At 46.3% G+C, this 23739-nt stretch overlaps 1 protein-coding gene across 5 annotated transcripts in view; it reads right to left on the reverse strand.

The window, feature by feature from the left end:
- DISC1 (DISC1 scaffold protein) overlaps positions 1 to 23739 on the reverse strand; it is a 357609-nt gene that overhangs the window by 164269 nt on the left and 169601 nt on the right. The window contains exon 10 of one of the 5 annotated variants that reach the window (XM_047761229.1): positions 1538 to 1919. The exons of the other annotated variants lie outside the window; for them this stretch is intronic. Coding sequence (XP_047617185.1) covers positions 1900 to 1919 — 20 coding nt within the window. The 3' untranslated portion in view covers positions 1538 to 1899. Of the gene's footprint in view, positions 1 to 1537; positions 1920 to 23739 lie in introns of those variants that run through there. 5 annotated transcript variants of the gene reach the window in all.

The raw sequence follows: 23739 nt of genomic DNA on the forward strand, positions 1-23739 counted from the left end.
TTCTCCAAAGCTGTCAGCATGCACTCCAAGCAAAGCTGTGAATCCAGGAGGCTTCATCACAAGAGGAGCTACAGCCTACATTTCCCAGCCTTCGCCTTCTCGGAGCAATTCTAGGATGTGAATTTAAACAAGACGATGGCTGTTTGATGTGGATGTTACAGCAAACGGACCTGGCGCGGAGAAGCTCTTGTAGAACAGGTGTGTGACTACAGTCCGTAAAGAAAGATGTGTCTGGGCTTTTCAGGCTGTGAATAATCTAGTTCCAAGTTGGAGGCTCACTTTTGTGGACTGTGAAATGGATGCATGGAAGGGAAAGGAGGAGGAGGGTGCTTGCCTTTGAAAATCATCATCCAGAAAATAATCTCATGGTTAGCAAAGCACATCAGATTTAGGAAAGAGAGAACAGACCAGAGTTTGGGTTGAAGGATATGAGTTAACAGCCCAATTTTACTTCTCTCCCCAGTCCCTGCCCTCCAGTATGTGTGATGTGAGTTGTAGCTATAATAGACAAGAAGAGTGACTGCTTTATGAAGCGAGAGCAAAAAAGAAGTGGAATTTCAAGTTTTGGAGGGAAGATGGGGTGAAAATTAAAGTTGAATTGTTTGTATAATGTGGGGAACATCTCCCTATGGGTGAGGCACCTTGAGCTCATTTATGGCAAGGTATTTTAACATAAGGTTTTTGTGACTTCTCAGTGATTCTTTATACTAGAGTATAAAAGTAATGAAGAAGCCTAGAATAAGGTGGAGTTCCCATTGTGGCTCAGCAGGTTAAGGACCCAACATTATCTCTATGAGGATGCAGGCTCAATCCCTGGCTTAACTCAGTGGGTCAAGGATCCAGCAATGCCAAGAGCTGCAGCGTAAGTCCAAGATGAGGCTCAGATCCCACGTTGCTGTGGCTGTGGTGTGGGCTGCAACTGCAGCTCCATTTCCACTCCTGGCCCAGAAACTTCCATATGCCGCAGTTGTGGCTATAAAAAGGAAGAAAAAAAAAAAAGCCTAGAATAAGGTGTAAATTTTCAGAAGTGCCATTTACAAATTTAATAATTTGTGAAGGAAACTGAATTGACACAGAAACCCCCATTTACCAGTATTTTAAAAACTTATTCAATAAACCTTTTCCCTTATCTACAAAGTTTCCTCAGATTCTTATATCAACTGCTGCTGAGTAGATGGTAATATACCATGCATCGTGTGGAATTGCAGAAACAGCTTTGAAGTCTCAGATGCAAAATTGAACATTTTCAGTATATAACAAATATAGGATATTCCTGCAAAGATTCACAAAAGGATGAAAAGCTAGGAGCAGGAAGGGTACATGAGAATTCATAATTGCAGCCTCAAGTTTATTAGAAGTTTTATATGTATTCCTCTATATATTACATAAGAAAATTAAATTCAGTAATATTTGTAGTATGCATATGTACTGTATATATAATATGGAGTATATATATATATATATACATGACATTACATATAGGAGTGGTATACATAATATGGATATTAGTACATACATACACTAGGATTTGTACACACATTTTACAACTTAGATATTTTACTAAAAGCTTTACACATTTAGTACTATCATAGCACCTATTATATTTTACATGATCATATGTATTACCTCAGTTATCTCACAATGGCTATAACAGGATTTATGCTTTTTTGATAAGTGGGGAATCCGAGGCTCAGAGAGAAAGAAGTTAAGTGACTTAGACACGATCAAACCATCCGTGAGAGATCAATCAGGATTAAAACTCAGGTCTACCAAGCAACGAAGCCCATGCAAAAACTGGTCTCATTTTGGGTGTTTGTAACAGGGAAGAATGAATCTGACTCCGTATTCGATCCGTTTCTTTTACTTTAACCTTTGTATTGCTGTTGCTTTTGCTTCCAGTTAAGAACGTTGCCCAGAGCCTGAAATAAACAGGAGAGCCCATTCTCAAGGTCTGACCTTTAAAGGTCTAACGCTTTTCCATTCATATAGAAATAAAAAGTTGAGGAACAGAAAATAACATTTATCTTGTTGGAGGTTTAAAGGAACATGGGGACCTGACCTACAGGGGCAGCTGCAAGAACAAGGGATTCTGACACCAGGAAGTTTGCAACAACCAGCCGCGCCCCTCCCTCACCTTGCCTTTAAAAAGATGCAAACTATTACATTTAGAACGAATAAGCAATGAGATCCTACTGTATAGCACAGGGAAATATATCCAGTCTTTTGGGATAGAACATGATGGAAGAAAATAAAAGAAAAAGAATATATATATGTGTGTATATGTTTATGTATATATACATATACACACATATGTATGGGTCACTATGCTATACAGCAGAATTTGCACAACACTGTAAATCGACGATACTCTAATTTAAAAAAAGAAAGAAAAAAATGTTTGCTGAAACCCTTCAAGGAGTTTGGAGGGTTTTTGAGGGGGTAGGGTGCGCAGGGAACATGCCACCTGTCTCCTTGCTCGGCCCAGTAATAAATCTTTCTCTGCTCCCAACTCCGATGTTTCGGTTTGTTTGGCCTCACTGCACGTCAGGCACAGGACCTTGGGTTTGGTAACATGTTTGTTAACGTGTGGGTTGCTTTCAGCCCGGAGTAACTGTCTCCCATGAGCCTCCTGTGCTTCTGTGTCAAGCACTGCTGCTCTTAGCCTTGGACCCACACATACAGGTCCACACCTTGGCCATGATGTTGCTACACACATCCCAGCCCTTTGCAGGAGACAGAAGATTATGTTGTCAATTTCACTGTAAAGGAGGCCTCACTAGTCCCAACTGGGGCCGCTAAACTCCTCAAGCTTCATGCATCCCCAACCAGCATTTCTCTCAAAGGCAGGAAAGAGTGGATTCATTTGGTTCTGTTTAAAAACCAAATCCAGAGGGCCTTCTCCACCCAACTGCAGTGTAATCTTTGAGAGTTGCTATTAGGTCAAACATTGGGCCCCAATCCAAAACTATCTGGCATAATCCCTTGTCATTTAAGATGGGATTTGCACTGGGGAGAAGCTGAATCTGAGTTACAATTCTATTTCCCAGTTATGCTGGGAAAAAAAAAAAAAAAAAAGCCCCTGACTTCTTTCTACTCATTATCATCAATAGTCTGACAAGCGTATTCTCCTTTATAATTTTCACTCCTGACCTCATCCCACACGGAGATGAAATTGGCATCTGTCCTTATTGTTATCAAACCGATGGGCTAAATGCAGCCCCTGATGCTAATGCTGGATTAGGCAGAGAGGAAACCTAAATTGAAAAACAAATAAGACTGTTAAACTCTGAAGCTAAGGATGCAGAAACAGCAGCTCTTCAGCCAATCTGATCCCTGAGTTAAACAAGACCAGGAGCAAATGCTTCCTCCAATGTCAGCATTTGGATGCTTATGAAATGTTAGAAAAACTAATCATGGTATTGATTGTCTTTTCTTGGTTAAAGCTGATGTGCGCAAGGAAGAGGCATATAAAAGCTTGCATGTGTGTTTATATCCTTCAAACCCTTGCTGTATGATCCTGTGTGCAGCTCTCCTACTTTCCTTTACTTATGCAGAGGACAGGGACACCAGTCAATAACTTTCCAAATCCAAAACCTAAGATAAATCAAGCTCAGAACTCAAGAATCAGAATGACTGAAGAAACGATCAGTGCCAAATGCAACCTTCAGATACTATGACATGAGACAGCCCTAGTCTGTTACAGAAGAAAGGTAAAATAATTTGGATTTGGGGGTCTGTGATCTTGGAAGTTCTGCCACTTACTAGCTGTATGATCCTGAGCCAGTCTCCGAATCTTTCTAAGCCCCAGTTTTCACTACTGTCAAATGGGAATGACAGGGAGTTCCTGTGACAAAACCGACCAGTATCCATGAGGATGTGGGTTTGATCCCTGGCCTCGCTCAGTGGGTTAAGGATCCAGTGTTGCAATGTTGTTGTGGTTTTGGTGTAGGCCAGCAGCTGCAGCTCTGATTCCCTAGCCTGGGAACCTCCATATGCCAGAGGTGTGGCCCTAAAAAGCATTTAAAAAAAAATGGAATGGCAATCCTCCTCCTCCCAATGCTGCTATGACTGCACCCACAGAACATTCTGGGCAGGCACATGCCTTAGCAGAGAGGTGTCCTGCTAAGAACACTTTCTGATAAAAGAGAACGTGCTGGCCCCTGGTGAGCCTTTCGGCTTGTGATCTAAAGCTGCTGTTCGGCTGACACTTTGCTCCTCCCTCTTCAAATGCAACGTCCCAATTTAAATTCTAAGCCTTTTGTAAAGCAGCCTTCTGAGCAAGACTAGGGACCCCGTTGTTCTCCAGGGAGACTGGCTGAGGAGGAGTGTGCATCCTCCCTGCCCCCAGCCTGCCTTCCCACTCCCTCTTCACTGCCTTCATTGCCCTGTTCTTTCAGTATCTCCCTAGGCCCCTAAAACCTATAAAATGGGCATAACTCTGCCGGGGGGAGACCCTCCTCTCCTTTCACATTGGCAGTTCCACCGGAGGTATAAAATGGTCACACTCCTGCCCCCTTTGAACAGCCTGAGTCTGCCCATGAGAGGGGCTGTGTTCAGTCGCCTGCTGTTCAGGGCCACCTCCGTTTTATATCAGGTCTCTCATCCTGTTTCTCCTCCCACCTCTGCCTCCTGTGAAAGGCTCCAAAGCCAGGGAGTTATCTGTGCACTCAATTTCTTAAGGACACAGTTAAGGAAAAGCAGTGAATTGGACTTCAGGTCTAAAGGCAGATACCACCCACAGACAAGGGGCTTCTTATGCACTTCAAGTCATCATAGAAAAATGCATCTTGAAAATACACTCAGAGGCTCTTGTGATCCAAAAAACCATAGTCATACAAGTGTATTTACCATAATAACCACTAAATGTATGTATTGAAATGTGGGGAGTTCCCTGGTTAAGGATCCCATGTCATCACTGCAGCAGCTCAGGTCACTGCTATGGTGAAGGTTCGATCCCTGGCCCAGGAACTTCTACATGCCATGAGCACAGCCAAAAAGGAAAGAGAAAAGAAAGAAATGTGGAAGGTGCAGAAGAAACACTCAGTAAGTCTTACCCCATGGAATGCAGGGCCCCTTGGAAAGTCAGGGGTATGCAGACCTCACCAGATGGGCTGCTGGGCAAAATGTTGCCCTTGTTCTGAACTTCACACATTCCTGATGCTGGTTCCCCTGTAAGGGTGTCTGAGATGACTAAGGGACAGTGACAGCCTCAGGAAATGGGAAATTAAAACAATGAGCTCTTTGTGCTGCCCACTCAAGCTGATGATGGGCTGAAATAAAGCAAAGAGCCAGCGCCCCAAAGTTTCCCCAAAGGAAAGGATATCGGAACAATTCAGGATAAAAAATAAACCAAACATGCTCCCTTTATATAGATTTGTCTCTACTTTTACCATATGTCAAACAATCCAGATATGTAACTCTTCTGCAACTCCATAAAAGACAGAGAAAGCTCTTTTATTTTCTTTTTTTAGTGCATTTCTCACTAGAAGGACCATGTACCTTGCATTCACATACTACCAATATCTCTAGGGGTTTTTGTGTTGTTTGTTTTGTTTTGTTTTTAACCTGTCACTGTCCACACAGTTACTTCAGAATAGTCCCTGTCAGGGTCAAAGCAGAGCTTCTCTTTTGTGCTCTGTATAACTCTGGATGATTTTCATCGCCCCAAAGACATAGAGAAGTTTCTGGTTTGCTGGAATTTTAAACGACTGAAGCCCGCCCGAACTTGTTTGAGACATGCATTTCACAGACAGGCAAGTCTTTCCAAAGGCACCAACCAGACTTACTCGATGGCCGACTGTGCCATCATCCTTGACTCTCTAAGGGCGGTCCTGTCATAGGGTCTCATCTTATGCCCCCATGTGTCCCCTGATCTAGACATCAGTGATGCTGGCAGGGACAGAACACAGCAGCAGGGAAGGCCCTCCTTTGCCTTAAAACCCTGGATGGTTGTGCCTGGATCCCTCACACCTCCCCACATGGCCTGCCCAGAGCACACAGCACGCACCCATCCAGTCCTAGCTGACCCCTGCTCTTAGCAAATGGCCAGAGCCTCTCCGTGTTGGTCCTGGCCCTCCCTCAGGCACCTCCTCCTTCACAGAAAATACCATAAATCAAAATGAATCAAGACAGGGAGTTCCTGTCGTGACTCAGCAGATTAAGAACCTGACTAGTACCCACAAGGATGTGGGTTCGATCCCTGGCCTTGGCTCACTGGGTTAAGGATCAGGAAGTGGCGTAGGCTGGCAGCTGCAGTTCTGATTCGACCGCTGGCCTGGGAACTTCCATATGCTGTGGGTGTGGCCCTAAAAAAGAAAAAATGAATCAAGGCAGAGAAACCTCAAGCATCCACAGGTTTGGGGACTGACCTTCACACACTATAGCGAGCATGGGGGTAGGTCTTTTATGAACAAATTCTGCCCCGGGCTCCCCGAATCCTATGCAATTCAAACAGCACAAAGAGGAAACAAAAAAAAGATTGGGTACTGTAGGGAATAAAGTGAAAAGCAAGGGTACTGTAGGGAATAAAGTGAAAAGCAAGGCCCAATCCCTGCTCTTAACAGTTTACAACCTATAGGAGAAAACTGTGCAGGGGCCCACGGGAGATGGAAATTAGGACCTGCAATTGTAAATCAACTCTAATTTTTAAAAAAAAAAATTTTAAAAGAAATTAGTACCTGAAGACAAGATACATCATCTACGATGGTTAAAAGGTAAAGATGATACTGAGGATCCAAAAAGCACCTGGACTCCTTTGCAAGCTCATAGTTACCCACGATCTTTATCATTAACTTAAAATCACAGACCTGGGTAGAACCTAAATGATTATTTGACAAGCAGAGTGATAGGAGCTACACACACACACACACACTCGGAGCCCTGCAGGTTGCTGACTTGGGCATCCTGGGTGTGCTGTTTCTGAGCACCTCTGAACACCAGTTTCCTCTTCAGTTAACTAAGATAATGACCCCACCCTGCAGGACTGCTGTGATAAGTAACGTGTACCAAGAGCCCTGCAATGGGTAATCGCTCAACCAGTAATGTCTGTTGATGCCTAGGTTCCTCAGAAGTGGTAACTGAAGGTCAAAACCTGTCAAAAGTTGCACATGCCATTTTAGGACAAACTAGGATAAGAAGCCAGGTCTTCTGACAACCAGTCAACTCACAAGACTGTCCCTGATCCTGCAGGCAGACCTCCCAGCACACACACCAGGGCCCTGTGGGCAGCAGGGGGTGCAGGGACCAGCAGCAGCTGCAGCAGCATCTGAATGCCAGCAGAAATGCAGACTCCAGGCCTCCTGAGCCCTCCTGTATCAGAGTTGGCATTTTAAAGACTCAACCATTAAAAAGAGTGAAATCCAATAGCCAAGACATGGAAATACCCTAAATGTCCATTGACAGATGAATGGATTAAGAAGATGTATACATAAACACAATGGAATACTACTCAGCCATAAAAAGAACAAAATAATGTCATTTGCAGCAACATGGATAAAACTAGAGACTCCCATACTGAGTGAAGTAAGTTAGAAAGACAAAGACAAATATGATATAATATCACATATCTGGCATCTAATATATGGCACAAATGAACCTTTCCACAGAAAAGAAAATCATGGACTTGGAGAACAGACTTGTAGTTGCCAAGGGGGAGGGGGAGGAAGTAGGAGGGACTGGGAATCTGGGGTTAATAGATGCAAACTATTGCCTTTGGAATGGATAAGCAACAAGATCCTGCCATATAGCACTGGGAACTATATCTAGTCACTTGTGATGGAGCATGATAATGTGAGAAAAAAGAATATATACATGTATGTGTGACTGAGTCACCTTGCTATACAGCATAAAATTGACAGAACGCTGTAAACCAGTTATGATGGAACAAATAAAAATCATTTTTAAAAAAGAGTGAAATCATGCCATTTGCAGCAACATGGATGGACCTAGAGAGTCTCATACTAAGCGAAGTAAATCAGAAAGAAAAAGGCAAATATTATACATCATTTACATGTGGAATCTAAAAACGACAATATGAATGAATCTATACATAAAACAGAAACAGACTCACAGACACAGAGAACAAATTTATGGTTACCAAAGGGGAAGAGGGGGGAACACTAGTAGTTTGGGATTACTTGACATAGAATGGATAACCAACCAGGTCCTACTGTATAGCACAGGGAACAAAGTTCCTCTTGTAATAACCTATAATAGAAAGAACCTGAAAAAGAATATATGTGTATACGTATAACTGAATCACTTTGCTATATACCTGAAACGAATTCAATGTTATAAATCAACTATACCCAGGAAAAAATTTTTTAATTAAAAAAAAAAAAAAAGAATCGGCATTTTAACAAGCTCGCCAGGTGATTCAGAGACACATTAAAGTTGGAGAAGCACTGCCCTGGGGACCTTCAAAAGACTGTCAGCTCTTGTCATTTGAATATTTGCTCAATGAGTCATCATTTCGCTCTACAAACATTTACCAGAGACCTGCTGCGCACAAGACACTGCAGGGCATGAAAACAGCATAACCCCTGCATCAGAGAACATAGCCCAGCGGCTGTAGTTCAACACAGCCCAAAACCTGATCCAAAATACCAGCTATGATATGCCAGGGACGGAGGAGAAAATGGGCACTTGTATACAAAAAAGTCACCTGCTTGTTAAATAGTTCTGTTCACAGAAAGGCCAAGCACTGGAATCAGACCGGCCAGGTGCTGCCTCTCCCCAGGTGGGACCTTGGGGCCAGCTGCCTCCTGCAATGGGTCCCCTCTGAAAATAGGACTTCAGGGACTCTGGATTTTTCTGACTTATCTAACATCACTCATTCGCCAAGTATTTGACTGGCACTACCTGCTGGGGACCCTTGGGTGGTGCTGGGATTACCCTGGTGACCAGGCAGTGCTAAGTGTTCTGCAAAGGTCCAGACAGGTGCGGGTCCAGACAGGTGAGGGTGAGCAGGGCACAAGTGGGATAGTCAGGGGGCCTCAGAGAGGGGTGGGATTTAACTGAACGCTGGAGTGGCAAAAAGACAGAGTCATGGGAGTTCCCATTGTGGCTCAGCAGAAGTGAATCTGACTAGTATCCATAAGGATGCAGGTTCGATCCCTGACCTCGCTCAGTGGGTTAGGGATCCAGCATTGCCGTGAGTTGTGGGTAGGTCACAGGGGAGGCTCAGATCTTGCATTGCTATGCCTGTGGTTTAGGCTGGCAGCTGCAGCTCTGATTCAACCCCTAGCCTGGGAACCTCCATATGCCATGAGTGCAGCCCTACAAAGCAAAACAAAACAAAAAACAGAGCCATGTACAAACCCTGAAGGTGCTGAACTCGGCACAGCCAGGGGATTAAGGTGGAAGGGGGGTTCTGGGAGAGACAGAGAGGGGAGGGAGAGGCAGGAGGTGGGTCTAAGGGTGGGGGGGAAGGTCAGGCCAAGGGAGCCTGCCCAGCGAATGGAAGGACCTGGATTGTTTCCTGTGTTCACAGGGCTCACACAGAGGCCCCAGAGAGTCTTAGGTGAGGACCTGATTTTAAATTCTCTCACTATAAAACCTAGTATTGAGTAACCCAGTATGGCCTGAATTGCGTTTCCTCCAAATTCATATGCTGAAGTCCCACCCCCCGTACCTCGGAATGACTGAAGTTACAGATGGGTCTTTAGAGAGGTGATCAAGGTAAATGAGGCCATCAGGGTGGGTCCTCATCCACTCCTTATCCTGCTGTCCTTATGAGAAGAGGACTCCGAAGGCTACGAACCTGCCTAGTATCCATGAGGACACAGGTTCGATCCCTGGCCTCGTTCAGTGGGTTAAGGATCTGGCATTGCCATGAGCTGTGGTGTAGGTCGCAGACACAGCTCGGATCCCATGTTGCCGTGGCTGCGGCATAGGCTCCAGCTTCAATTCGACCCCTAGCCTGGGAACTTCTATAGGCCTCGAGTGCAGCCCTAAAAAGAAGAGGAAGAGGAGGAGAGGGAGGGGGAGGAGGAGGGGATCAGGACTCAGACACACACAGCAGGAGGATGGTGTGAAGAGACAGAGAGAAGACAATCCTCTATAAGCCAAGAGCAGAGGCCTCAAAAGGAACCAGCCCTGCTGACACCTTGGTCTTGGACATCTAGCCTCCAAAACTGTCTGTTGTCTGAGCACCTCCTTCCCGGTCTGGGCACTTTGTTGGTGCAGCCCCGGGAGTCGGACCCATACTCAATGTACATTCAAGAACAATGATCTTTATAAGGGCAAGGGAAACAGCCAACTCTCCTGTGCTTCATTAATTGATGAATGTTCTTATAAATGTTCTTATTAATCTTCTTAAACTCTGCGAACTAAGATGCACTCCTCCCCCTGCCCCCACCGCTGTTTAACGTCTTTTTTTCTTTTTCATTTTACTGCTGCCGCACCCATGGCATATGGAAGTTCCTGGGCCAGGGGTTAAACTGGGGCTACAGCTGCCAGCCTACGCCAGAGCCACAGCAACACCAGATCTAAGCCATGTCTGCGACCTACACCACAGCTCACGGCAATGCCAGATCCTTAGCCCACTGAGCGAGGCCAGGGATTGAACTCGCATCCTCACGGAGACAGTGTCAGGTTCTTAATCCGCTAAGCCACAATGGGAACTCATGTTTGACATTTTTAAAACTCAAGAGGCAATCTAGAATTAAAGTGAGCAAACAGCCTCAGTATCTATCTCCCTGAAAGACACTGTCAAATCCCAGATATATCTTACAACTGCTAGTGTCCCAGAAGTCAGAGAATAGGGTGACTTTCTGTTTCTTCTGCAAAGGGTGATGGAAAGCCAGTAGCAGGGGGCCCATTTCCTTTCCAAATTTTGGCAGCCATGTCGGGGCACGCATCATGGAACAAAAGAATAATATCCATTCTGATGGCCAGCGTTCAACAACCCTCCCTGCCCCCAGCCTAGCCTTTCAGGGTGGGCACTTGGGCCGGGGCAGGCGGCGGGGGGGGGGGGGGGGGGTGCCTCACAGCCATCCTGTTTCATGGGCCCCTCCCGCCCTCCAGGCTGTGCTATCTGGAACCCCGATCCCTTAGTCACCAAGCTCTGCAGGTTCATCAGCCCTTTCCTGAGGCTTCCTCATCCTAAAAGTGACCTGGCTGTCCCTCGAGGGTCTCATGACCCTTGCAGCCCACCCCAGTGCAGGCCCTCATCTCCCACCCCACCCCCACCCAAGGAGGTCAGTGTCCCCCAGGGCGTCAGGCAGCGCTCCATCAGGCACGGGCTCGGAGCCTGCAGCTCTCTTCACACCGTCTGTGCCCCTCCTCCTGCCAGTCTGGATGATCCCTTCTCCAGGCTTTGACCCTGAACTTCTGCCACCCTACCCCAAGCCCTGATGTGGTGCTCAGACCCACAGAGCCACCTCAGCCTCCACCCAGCCCCCACGGCTTCCCTGGACTCTGCCACTCATGCGCCCTCCCTCTTCCCGCCACCTCCCTGCCCCCCTCAGTGGTTTCTGCCCCTCTTCTAAGGCCACCACAGGCCATCTTCCCCACCCGCTTTCACTTTCTCCTCTTTATCAGCCTCCATCACTTCGCCCACCTTCCCACCACTGCCTTCGACTCTCAGATCTACCTGCCCTTCTCCTCTGCCTGCCTGGATACCCCAGCCAGCACGCCCTGACGCTCTTCTCACTCCCTAAAGCCGGGTGGCTGAACAGAGGTGGAGAAAGTGCCACAGTCCCAGAGGCTGGTGTCCCCAGAAGCCACTGGGTCAAATCATCAAGTCCCACATGGGCACCCCTGAAACACCCGGCAAATCAGGTCTCCCCCAAACACAGCAAACCTTCTCCACTTGCCTCTAACCTCCAGCCCAGAGCCTTCCTCCTCATGCATTCCCTCACCCATGTTTTCATTCAAAAATATTCAGATATTAGATATTCACTTATACCTAGAATCTAATATATGGCACAAATGAACCTTTCCACAGAAAAGAAAATCATGGACTTGGAGAACAGACTTGTGGTTGCCAAGGAGGAGGGGGAGGAAGTAGGAGGGACTGGGAATCTGGGGTTAATAGATGCAAACTATTGCCTTTGGAGTGAATAAGCAATGGGATCCTGCTGTGTAGCACTGGGAACTATGTCTAGTCACTTATGATGGAGCATGATAATGTGAGAAAAAAGAATCTATACACATATGTGTGACTGGGTGCTGTGCAGTAGAAAATTGACAGAACACTGTAAACCAGCTATAATGGAAAACATAAAAATCATTATAAAAATAAAATATACATATATATTCACAGAGCTGACTGAGCCCAGCCTGGTGCTGGCACATGGGGCCCTGCTCAGGCGGGCATCTCCTGGCTCTGCTGTGTTGAATGCAGCCCATTCCACCATCAGGAGGGAAGGAGGAAAAGAAGGAAAAAAAAAAAAAGGATGGAAGGGGGCAAGGAGGGAGGGAAGGGAGGAAAAAAGAAGGAAAGGAAGGAAGGAGGGAAGGAGGGAAGGAAGAGGGGAAGGAAGGAGGAAGGGAGTTCCTCACCCCATTCCGTTTCTCTCCCTTCACAGTTAACTCCTGGAATGAGTTTCCTACCTCTGCCTCCTTCTCCTTCCCTCCTCACCCCCCACCCAGGGAACCAGATTCCCACCCCTTTCCCCGCCCCCACGTTCGAGGAGCCATGGATGCACCCAGGCCCCCTCGCACCCTCTCTCTGCAGCATTTACCTCCGAAGCCCTCCTTCATGAAATAATATCCACCCCTGAACTGCATTTTTCCTCAGAATGCTGCATTCTGCCACCATGGCTGGAAATCCAAATCTCCTGGTCACATTGCTCTGTAAAAGGCTGAACAAGAGCTGTCACAGCCCAGCTTAAGCCAAAAGGAACCTGTTGGCTTACATAACTGGGAAGGACCCCGGGTCCTTTCAGGACCAGAGGCAGGAAAGACTTAGGGCCCAGCTTCACGGGGAAAAGGAGCCAGAGCTTCGCCGCAGCAAGTACTTTCCACCTCTGTCCCCATCCAGGCCTCCTCCCTGCTTGTCATCCCCCACCCCGCAACCCTCGTGGCTTCATTGTGCACGTGATCTTTACACAAGGTGGGAAGATGGGCCCCCCACCAGCCTTGGACTCCCCGTTTCCCAGCTTCCCTGACTCTGAAGTTTGTGAGGGGCTCTGATGGTCCTGCTCGGGTCACATTCCAACCTTTCACAATCCCAGCTGCAATGAAAGTGCAACCATCACCACGCTGGGCCACGTGCCACAGAGATGGCCACAGGGCTGATGGCTGCAGTCAAGCGCACTAGGCCTGCAGCTCGCGGGAGGAGCAGGTCCCTAACCCGACAAACAAAAGCAGCTCGTGCCCCTCACGGCTCCTGGGGCGTCACACTCCTGCCTCTCCTTTCCTCTCCCTGACCACAGCCCCTCTCGCTTCTTCGTGGCTTCCTCTCCTCCGTTGGTCCCCTAAATGTCCCTTCTTTAGAACCCCCTGTGCCTCCTTTTCTCAGCACTGCCTCTCCTGGGCACCTCCTCTGCCTCCCACTATCCTCATTATCATCCTGCATTATTATCCCTCATTATCACCCATGTGGCGAGAACAGCAGGGACCCATCCGGTCAGCCCGGCTCTCTCACCTCCGCTTCACGACCAGCCGCCCGGGACGGTCCATGCCCGTCTCCACTTGGACATCACACGAGACCTGCAGACTCAGCTGGCTGGAAGGAAATGCATCGCCTCTCCCAGGACGACCCTCACGCCCGGTGAGGGTCTGCTCTGCAGGCTATAGCCAGACCCAGGGTGGTCTCTGTGGTTTTGCTTGTATGTTTTAATGCAGAGCCAATCACGTCACCCCTGGCTTAAATCTGTTCAGCTGCTCCATCTTGCTCTTACGATATATCCAAGCTCCTTAAATGGTATACAAGCCTGACTGCCCTGCCTAATTCTGGTCAGCTCCCTCCACTCCTCCAGTCCTTGAAACAACCAGCCACACTGAACTTATGGCCCCTAAACGAAGTGTGTTCCTTCTTGCCTCCAAGCTCTGCTTTCCTCTGCCTCTAGGGTCCTTTCCACACTTCTTGGTTTCAACTTTTCCATGTTCCAAGTCACAGCTTCGATATCATTTATTCCAGAAGTATTTCCCTGGGTATCCCATGCTTCCCCCTCATAGCATTTCTCACGCTGCCCTGCAATCATCTCTTTGCTGGTGGGATCTCCAAGTTCCCCCATCTCTGAGGACTGGACACATCGTGGCTGCTATAAAAATTAATTGAGGAGTTCCCCTGTGGTGCAGTGGGTTAAGGACCTGGTGTGGCTGCAGCTGTGGCATAGGTCACAGCTGGGCTCAGATTCGATCCCTGGCCCAAGAACTTCTATATGCCAAGAGTGTGGCAGAAAAAGAGAAAAAAATAATCACTGAAAGTGAGGGCAGACTTTTCCATAAATCTAATGATACAAACACCTCAGGACCCTCACCTTCGTGGGTTGCATCTAGGCCCTGTAACTCATGTTGATTCATAATTTTATATACTTTTTCTTAAATAAGACCCATCTCCAAACTGCATAAGCTTTGGGGCCCACAGCACCTGGATCCAGGACTTGATTACATGAAAAAATGAGGCCAGCACCTGGGAGTTCCCATAGTGGTGCAGCGGAAATGAACCCAACTAGTATCCATGAGGATGCAGGTTTGATCCCTGGCCTCTCTCAGTGGGTTAAGGATCTGGCGTTGCTGTGCGCAGTGGTGTGGGTCACAGATACGGCTTGGAGACAAACACGAGTCTCGTGGAATTTAAATGGCTCCCCATTTCCCGTCCCACTTCCCAACAAGGCAAATTAAGATCTTAATCTTCACGTCCTTGACCACACAGCCCCACACTCAGAAAGTTGGCCCATCACATCTGGCCTCAATTTCCTCACTCAGGAAAGAGACGATGGGCCTCATAGGATTTTTTTTTTTAATGTAATGATTTTTATTTTTTCCATCATAGCTGGTTTACAGTGTTCTGTCAATTTTCTACTGTACAGCAAGGTGACCCAGTCACGCATACATATATACATTCCTTCTTCTGACATTATCATGCTCCATCATTAGTGACTAGATATAGTTCCCAGTGCTATACAGCAGGATCTCATTGCCTCATAGGATTTTATAAGGAATAATTCCCATAACAGCCCTAAAAGCACCTGCGCAGGAGTTGGCACATGGGCGGTTCTGGATGTTGGACTGCTGGGTGAATAATACTTTGAAATACCACACATCACATATTCCATTCTGTTCTCAAATTCCCTGTCCATCTAATTCATCCAGGCTTTACGAAGCCCCTACGCTATACACAGAGAACAGGCACCAGGGGCAGGGAGTCAGGGGGTATCAAGGAGAGGAGTGAGGATCTCAAAAAGCTGCCTCAGAGGTTGGGAAAATAGATGTTTACACAAATAACTATAAAATCTGCCAAGAGGTTTCAATTTCTTCACCATTCTTTTTTTTTTTTTAACTGTTTCTCCTTAATATTTTGCTTTTTGGTTTTCCTCTAAGGAGTTAACTCACACCCTCCCGTCTAAGGTTGACTCTGTTGGTGAATTACCAGCTGGCTGCAGCCACACAGCCACCAGGGGTGACAACCTGAACAATATTTAAGGGGACTAAAGCTGTGAACAGAACAACAGCTGAACAAAGGTATTCATGGTGTCAGTGCAGAAACCCTCCAGGGAGGGAGCAGTTCCTTGAAAAGAAGCCCAATGTAACAGCCCAACAGTACAAGGTAAGCATTAGGGATGAAATCATCAGTAGTCAGATCTCTGCTTAGGAAAAGCATCTCACACTTTCTCTCATTAGTAAAACCTGAACTGGCAGGACATACGGAGCCACAGACACCGGCCAGTCAGCTGGATTACTAGTGGACAGCCTGGCTGTGCAGCCAAGAAAAGTGGCCACTGCTTCCTCCAACTCCTTGAGGGCTGGTGTGCAGTCTTATAGGCTTAAACAGTGACGGGGACCTGGCTCTGCCTTCTGGAAGGTATGTGACCTTGGACCCAACCACCCAAAGCCTCAAGCTTAGTCAATTATAATAGTAGTAGATACTACGATCATAACATCAACCTGAAGGAAGACTAAATGAGGTAAAACAGTTAATGCATGCAATTAATGAGCTATTAATTTTAAAGTTTAATTTTTTCTTTTTTTTCATTTATGTACAGTAAAATTTACGAGTGTGTGTGTGTGTGTGTGTGTGTACAGTACTATGGGCTTTAACTCATGGATGAACTCTTGTAACCATCAGCACAAACAGGTATAGAGCAATTCCAAGAGCCCCAAAGAATTCCTTTGTGCTGCCCCTTTTCAGTCAGACCTTCCTCCCAACCCTTAACACTGTCCCAAGGTCTGGCTTGTCTACAGTGTCACAGAAACAGAGTCATGCAGGATAAAGGGTTTTGAGTCGGCTTCTCTGATTGAGCATAATGCCCTGGGGATGCATCCAAGTTGTTGTCATATGAACAGTTGCTCCTTTCTGTTGCTGAGCAGTGGTCTATTGCATAGAGACACCATACCTTGTTATTCCACTCATCCACCAAAGGACATCTGACTGGTTTCCAGTTATGGGCGATTGTGAATATGCTACTAAAAACATTCATTGCACGTTTTGTGTAGACGTAACCATTTATGCCTATAAGATAAATAAGTATCTAGACATGGACTTGCTGGGTCACATGGCAAGTGCAATGTTTAATTTTATAAGAAGCTGATGAGCCATTTTCCAGAATGGCTCTTCTAGTTTACATCCCACCAGCCACATCTGAGAACCCAAGTTGCTCTACACTATGGTCAGCTCTTGGCATCGTCAATACTTTTCCTCTTAGCCGTAACAGCTGTGTGATGCTAGTTATTTTTTTAAGATGGAAACATTTATAAATGACTGTTAATCGTTGACTTTATTTTTTAATTTTTTATTATAATCGATTTGCAATGTTCTGTCAATTTCTGCTATTCAGCAAAGTGACCCAGTTATACATCTAAAAACATTCTTTTTCTCACATTACCCTCCATCATGTTCCATCACAAGTGATTAGATGTATAGTTCTCTGTGCTATACAGCAGGATCCCATTGCCCATCCACTCCAAATGCAAGTTTTCATCTACTGACCCCAGACCCCCAATACATCCCACTCCCTCCCCTTCCCCCCAGCAAACACGAGTCTGTCCTCCATGTCCATGATCTTTTCTGTTTTGTAGCTAGATCATTTGTGCCATATTTTAGACTCCACATATAAGTGATATCATATGGTATTTGTCTTTCTCTTTCTGACTTCACTCAGTATGAGAGTCTCTAGTTCCATCCAAGTTGCTGCAAATGGCAATGTTTTGTCCTTTTTATGGCTGAGTAGTATCCCATTGTGTGTGTGTGTGTGTGTGTGTGTGTGTGTACACCACATATATATACCACATCACACACACACACACACACACACACACCCCACATCTTCTTAATCTATTCATCTGTCGATCGGCATTTAAGTTGTTCCCATGTCTCGGCTATTGTGAATAGTGCTGCAATGAATCATCAACTTTATAAGATAATAATGTTCAGAAGCAGCTAAAGTCACAGAACTCAAGTTTATTTTAATGGCTGGCCAATGCCTTCGAAAAATCTTGAAAATTCCAGCATGGCAAAAAGGCATCTCGTGGTCGGGCTCTTCCCAACTTCTTCGGCCTCATCTCCTACCCTTCTCCTTCTTGGACCCCTCAACCAGCCAGATCAATGACATTAAGTAAGAATGGGTCCTACTTAATGACATGCCAGGACACTAAGCCACATTGGTCATGTGCATGATTTCACTTCCACCTCTCACAGCTCTGTGAGGCCATATAAGCAGTGGCCTTCCTTCTCTACTGCAGAGAAGAACATGGACTCAGAGACAGTGGGAAACTCATGCAAAGATGCACAGCTGCCACACGGCAGGGCCGGGACTCGACCCCTTGTCTCATCCTGCCCCATGTGCTGCGCTCCCCCTGACCTCTCTCTGGGTCTGCGCTCTCCTGTTGCCTGGAGCCCCAGTCTCTCCACCCTCATCTGCTGCCAACCTCCTCCGCGAAGCTGTCCCCAGCTCTTTCAAGGCACACATAGGGGTCTTCCTCAGCCATGCAGAGAAGGTAAGGAGGTGCCAGGCACTGGCATCTTGTCACCCTTCTTCTCCCACCACCTGGCGCCTACGAGGTCCTCAGCCTGTAGGTGTCAATATACCCACTGAGCTGAATGAGCGACCAGACGGGTCCTACAGGAAACACTGCTGCATGGGAATGCTGAACATAAGCAGATAATCCTTCAGAACGCATCCGCGGAAGACCATCGCATACTGAGCAAAAACTTAGTCAAAGACGGGACATTGCACAAACTCTCACACAACTCTGGAGACACACTCAGATCTCCTCCTGGGGTACACTATGGAATCCGGGGTGACAACAGGGGCGCTCCTCCAAGGTTAACAGCTTTAGGCCAAAAGAGAAAAGAAGAATGGGAGAAAGATGCAAGGAGCCCCTCTGACACTCATGCTCTGGATGTTTTCCTTCTTGTCCACATAAGCATCGTGGCTATAGATAGCAGGGTTCTATTCCTCTCTTCCTATCACTCTCTATTTAGAAAGATCTTTTTTTTTTTTTTTATTCTTTTCAGGGCCGCACCCATGGCATATGGTAGTTCCCAGGCTAGGGATCGAATCAGAGCTGCAGCTGCCAGCCCTCACCACAGCCACAGCCACGCCAGATCCAAGCTGCATCTGTGACCTAGGCCACGGCTTGTGGCAACACTGGATTCTTAACCCACTAAGAGAGGCCAGGGATTGAACCCGCATCCTCATGGACACTATGTCGAGTCCTTAACCTGCTTAGCCACAAAGGGAACTCCTTTTTTTTTTTTTGAAAGATCATTTTTGATAGTAAAAGTAATCAAAAACAATTCATTAGGCACCCAGAAAACCCTGAGGGATGTGGACTAGCTCTTTGCCCCTGGAAAGTCTGACGACAAACCATTCCAGAAAGAGGCTGAATCTGCCACTGGAGCAGAACTCTAACCGGAGAAAGGCCTAGAAGAGACAGCTCTCTGCAATGTCTGCTTTCCAAGAATAAAGTTGAAATATCAGGTGAATTTGTTTTAATTAATAGTATGACGTGGCAACAATCAGATGTTTCGTGGGCCACATCGCCTTCCCCAGGATTCTCTCAAGGAAGAAACTGGAAAACTATGGAGACACCTGCACAATCTAATGAAGCCAAGACTTTCTTATCCATCCTTCCTGTCTGCCAATAAGTGTTTGTAAATTCTAAAAGCTTGAATACAGATGTTTAGCCTCTCACAATTCTGTGCAAAAAGCAGCTTGGGAAACAAAAGCAAAGAAAATGAAGGGTGCCAGTACACAGCAACGTATGCACACTTCAACTAGGGCAACCTCCTTTGCTGTTCCCAAGCCAGATGAAGAGCCCTTTCCTCCAGCTTCAGCTCTCACGACCCACTCCTCCAGTGCAGAATAACCTGCTTTAGTTCTGGCATGGGTTTGTGTCTTCACAAGCTCCGTAAGAAGCCCCATCACCCTAACTCATGGAAGTTCATATGTGGAGAACTAAATACAACATTTTTCCCATACTTTAATGCAGATAATCATTTTTTTTTTCTTTTTACAGCCACATCTGCAGCATATGGAAGTTCCTGGGTTAAGGGTTGAATTGGAGTTGGAGCTGCGGTGGCCAGCCTTTGCCACAGCCACAGCAATACCGGATCTGAGCTGCATCTGCAACCTACACTTCGGCAATGCTGGATCCTTAACTCACTGAACGAGTCCAGGGGTCAAACCTGCATCCTCATGGACACTATGTTGAGTTCTCAGCCCACTGAGCTACAGTGGGAACTCTCAGATCATCAGTTTTTTAAGTAAGGCAGAAAAAAAATGAGAGATCGGAAACAAATCAACTTGCTGCATAGCACACAGAACTTCAGCCAATAGTCTGTGATAATTATGTGGGAAAAGAATCTGAGAGAGAATGGATGTGTGTACATTTATCACTGAATCACTTTGTTGTACAGCAGAAATGATCACAAACCTTGTAAATCAGCTCTCCTTCAATAAATCTTTTTTAAATGGAGAAAAAAGATCAGAAACAAACCAGTGTCTTGAGGTCCAGCTGCTCTAACCAAGGTTTTCAGAGACCCCATCACCATCATGCGTCAAGGAAGGAAAAATAATCTCAAATAATTTAGTCCCGAAGAACGCAGAGGAGGATCTGCCTCAGAAGTTTTGATCTCAGAGTTCCCTTCATGCTCAGCGGTTAACAAACCCAACTAGGATTCATGAGGACAAAGGTTCAATTCCTGGCCTCGCTCAGTGGATTAAGGATCTGGCGTTGGCCATGAGCTGAGGTGTAGGTAGCAGATGCAGCTTGGATCTCACATCGCTGTGGCTGTGGTGTAGGCCAGCAGCTATAGCTCCGATTCAACCCCTAGCCTGGGAACCTCCATATGCCCCAAAAAGCAAAAGCAAAAGAAAAAAAGAAGTTTTGATCTCTGGGTCCACACATCATCTACAGCCAACAATAGGTAGGTTTCGTGTTTGTAATGAACTGGAAAAGCTACACTTTGGGATAAGAAGCATGGTGCCTCCCCTGTATGTGTGGCGCACAAGAGCCCTGATGCGTTTCACACTGACAGCCAGGAGCTGGTGGATACAGCTAACATAGCCTGGCAAGCCAAGATGACCTTTCTAATTGTCATGATGAGAAGCACAATTGCAAGTGACTTTGAAACATATGGTAAACTTCATTATGCTAAAATATAAGAGCTTCTTCTTTGGGACTCATGATGAATATTAATGTCAGGGCTCCCGAGGAAAATGTGCTCTAAATTTCATATTGCATAAAACCCTTTCAATTCCGAAGGTGGCGTTTATTTATAGTCTTTGGGCTCTTTCATAGATGCTGTTCAATATTCCATTAAACACGGCAAAATGGAATGAATAATCATGGAACGCTGAGGGCGGGATAATGGTCACCTTCACAGTATCAAGCCAAGCTCCCGGCAGGACAAGAACAAAAAGTCTCAGACTTTCAATCTAGGTTCCAGGAGCACAAGAATGGGCATAGAAGGGAGTTGTGGGCTCTGCTGCCAGCAGGAATCCTCATAGAGATCTCGGGGAGCTTATCCTGCAGAGATGGGGGAGCCCTTCACTCACGCCAACCGTGGGAAGTTTAGCGGGTCCAAGAGGACGGTCAGGGTAAAACCCAGAAGGGATGTAGGGAGCGGGCAGATGAGGGTGTCGGAATGTCCAAAGGTGGAGGAAAGAAATGACAGCAAAAAGCCAGGGAAGGGAGAAGTTCCCACTGTGGCACCGTGGGTTAAGAATCTGACTGCAGTGGCTCAAGTCCCTGGGGAGATGCAGGTTCGATCCCTAGCCCAGCTCAGTGGGCTGAAGGATCTGGTGTTGCTGCAGCTGTGGCATAGGTCACAGGTGCAGCTGGGAGAACTTCCATATGTCATAAGTGAGGCCATAAAACTAAAAAAAAAAAAAAAAAGCCATAGGAAGGGAGCTCCTTGGTGGCCCAGTGGGTTAAGGATCCAGTCCTGTCACTGCTGTGGCTCAGGTTCTACCCCTGGCCCAGGAACTTCCAAATGCCGCAGACATGGCCAAAAAAATAAAATAAAATAAGGGAAGAAGTGTGATTGGGGTGGTGGAAGAATGTGATCCTAACAACAGCAACAGGCCAGAAGGTGCCTTCCTAAAGTCCCAACCATAGTAATCCCTGGCGATTACACAGTGTCAGTGGAAAGGGATCTTTGATCTAACACCAAGCACCGCTTATGGTCTGTGAAGAGCCAGGGAGGGTGATGCTGCTGACCCAGCCACTCCCCCTGAAGAGCCCACGACAGTTGAAAAGGTCATCCCACCCGTCTCCCAGCTGGCCACCCCCCAGCACCAAGCCCTATAACTCCCTCCCTAAAACTGCAGCCCCAGCAACCAAACACCTTCAACAGATGCTCTCCTTTAGTCCAGGAAATATCAGCATGCTTGGGAGGAAAAAAAATTCCTATGGGCAGGAGCCGTTTCTCTAATGGATCTATCTAAGAAAATAGGAATTTTTTTTTTTTTTAAAGCCAAATACAGAGAGGTACTAAATATGAGATGCATCATACTGAAAAAGTAAGGCAATGGGTATGAAACGACACACTTCTCTCCGCTTCTCTATTTCAATGGTCATGAAAATGTAAAAAAACTGCCTTCCACAGATTTATTGTCCAAAGGGAAATTGGTTTATTATGGTCCCAATTGCAGCTGTTTCCTTTCTATCGCACCTATTTTAAAGGCCAGGCCCAGCAAAGATTAATGCGCAGAGTGGAAACAGAATACATTTACCGGGGAAAATCTATGTGGTTTGTTAAATCATTGGCACCCGAAGCCTTAAGAAGTTTCGGAATTCACTCTGAACTGTTACCTCAACGTGGTATCCTTGTTCATAAAGATTTCTCGTCTTGGCCCATTATTAATCACGGTAACGGGTTAATTTCACACATATACACACAACATACAAACAGGGAAAAAAGGACATTAACCATATTACATAGAGAAGAGGAAACCATTGAGTCCCCTTCCCCTCTCCCCACAAAATGGACAAGGGACACGGACAACACACAAAAGAAAAATTATAAAGCACGAAAAAAGCAAGTTCAAGCTCATTATTAGTCAGACGTATGCCAAAAGGAAGCATGAATGTTATACCATTTTATGACTGTTACTACACCACATAATTATTAAAGAAATAGAACCTCATGTGGGAAAGGATGGGTTGGTAGTATCGATCAAGCTGGTATAATTCTTTTGATAGTCCACTGGCAGCATGTAGCAAAGTCATAAAAATGATGGTGCTCTTTGGCCCATAAATCCCAATCTCACTTTATCTTCAGAAAGGAACTCATAAAATGAACATTAAACACATCCCAATAAGGAGAGAATTAAGTAGGTCGCGGTATATTGACTCTTGGAATGTTATGAAGATCATAAATACTAAATTGGAACGCTCTGTGACAACAAGGAAATGTCAGCGTGTGAGGAGGAGTCAGCGCTGGGGCCAGACAGGTCTGACTCCCGTCCCAGCTCTTCACTTCCAGGGAAGACCCTCCTGCTCCCTGAGTCTGTTCCAGCATCAGTGAACCAGATGATACATTTTTCTGAATGTAAGCAATGAGGACTGAGGGATGTGTTGCTTTCATTATTGGCACATGGGGCTAAGGGCCAACAGAGTATACAGTTGTGCCCACACTCTGAGTGCAAGTGTGCAAAAGGTCCGGGTGTGCCCCAAGGCACTGTTGCAGCGGAGTGGAGGGACCAAAAATGCACCTGGGATCTCTGCTACAGAAGTTATATGGTTGATATTTTTAGTTCACTTTTTTTTTTCCCTTGCTTTTTAGGTCCGCATCCACAGCATATGGAAGTTCCTAGGCTAAGGATTAAATGGGAGCTACAGCTGCCGGCCTACGCCACAGCCACAGCAATGCAGGATCCAAGCCACATCTGCGTCCTATACCACAGCTCACGGCAACACTGGATCCTTAACCCACTGAGCAAGGCCAGGGATCAAACCACAACCTTATGGATCCTAGTTGGGTTCATTAAACACCGGGCCATGAAGAGAACTCCTCAATTTTTAAAATATGTTTTATTCTGGAGATCCTGTTGTGGTTCCAGTGGGTTAAGAATCTGACTAGTATCCATGAGGATGCAGGTTCGATCCCTGACCTCACTCAGT

Source organism: Phacochoerus africanus, chromosome 15 (assembly GCF_016906955.1).
Source record: "Phacochoerus africanus isolate WHEZ1 chromosome 15, ROS_Pafr_v1, whole genome shotgun sequence".
Lineage (NCBI taxonomy): Eukaryota > Metazoa > Chordata > Mammalia > Artiodactyla > Suidae > Phacochoerus > Phacochoerus africanus.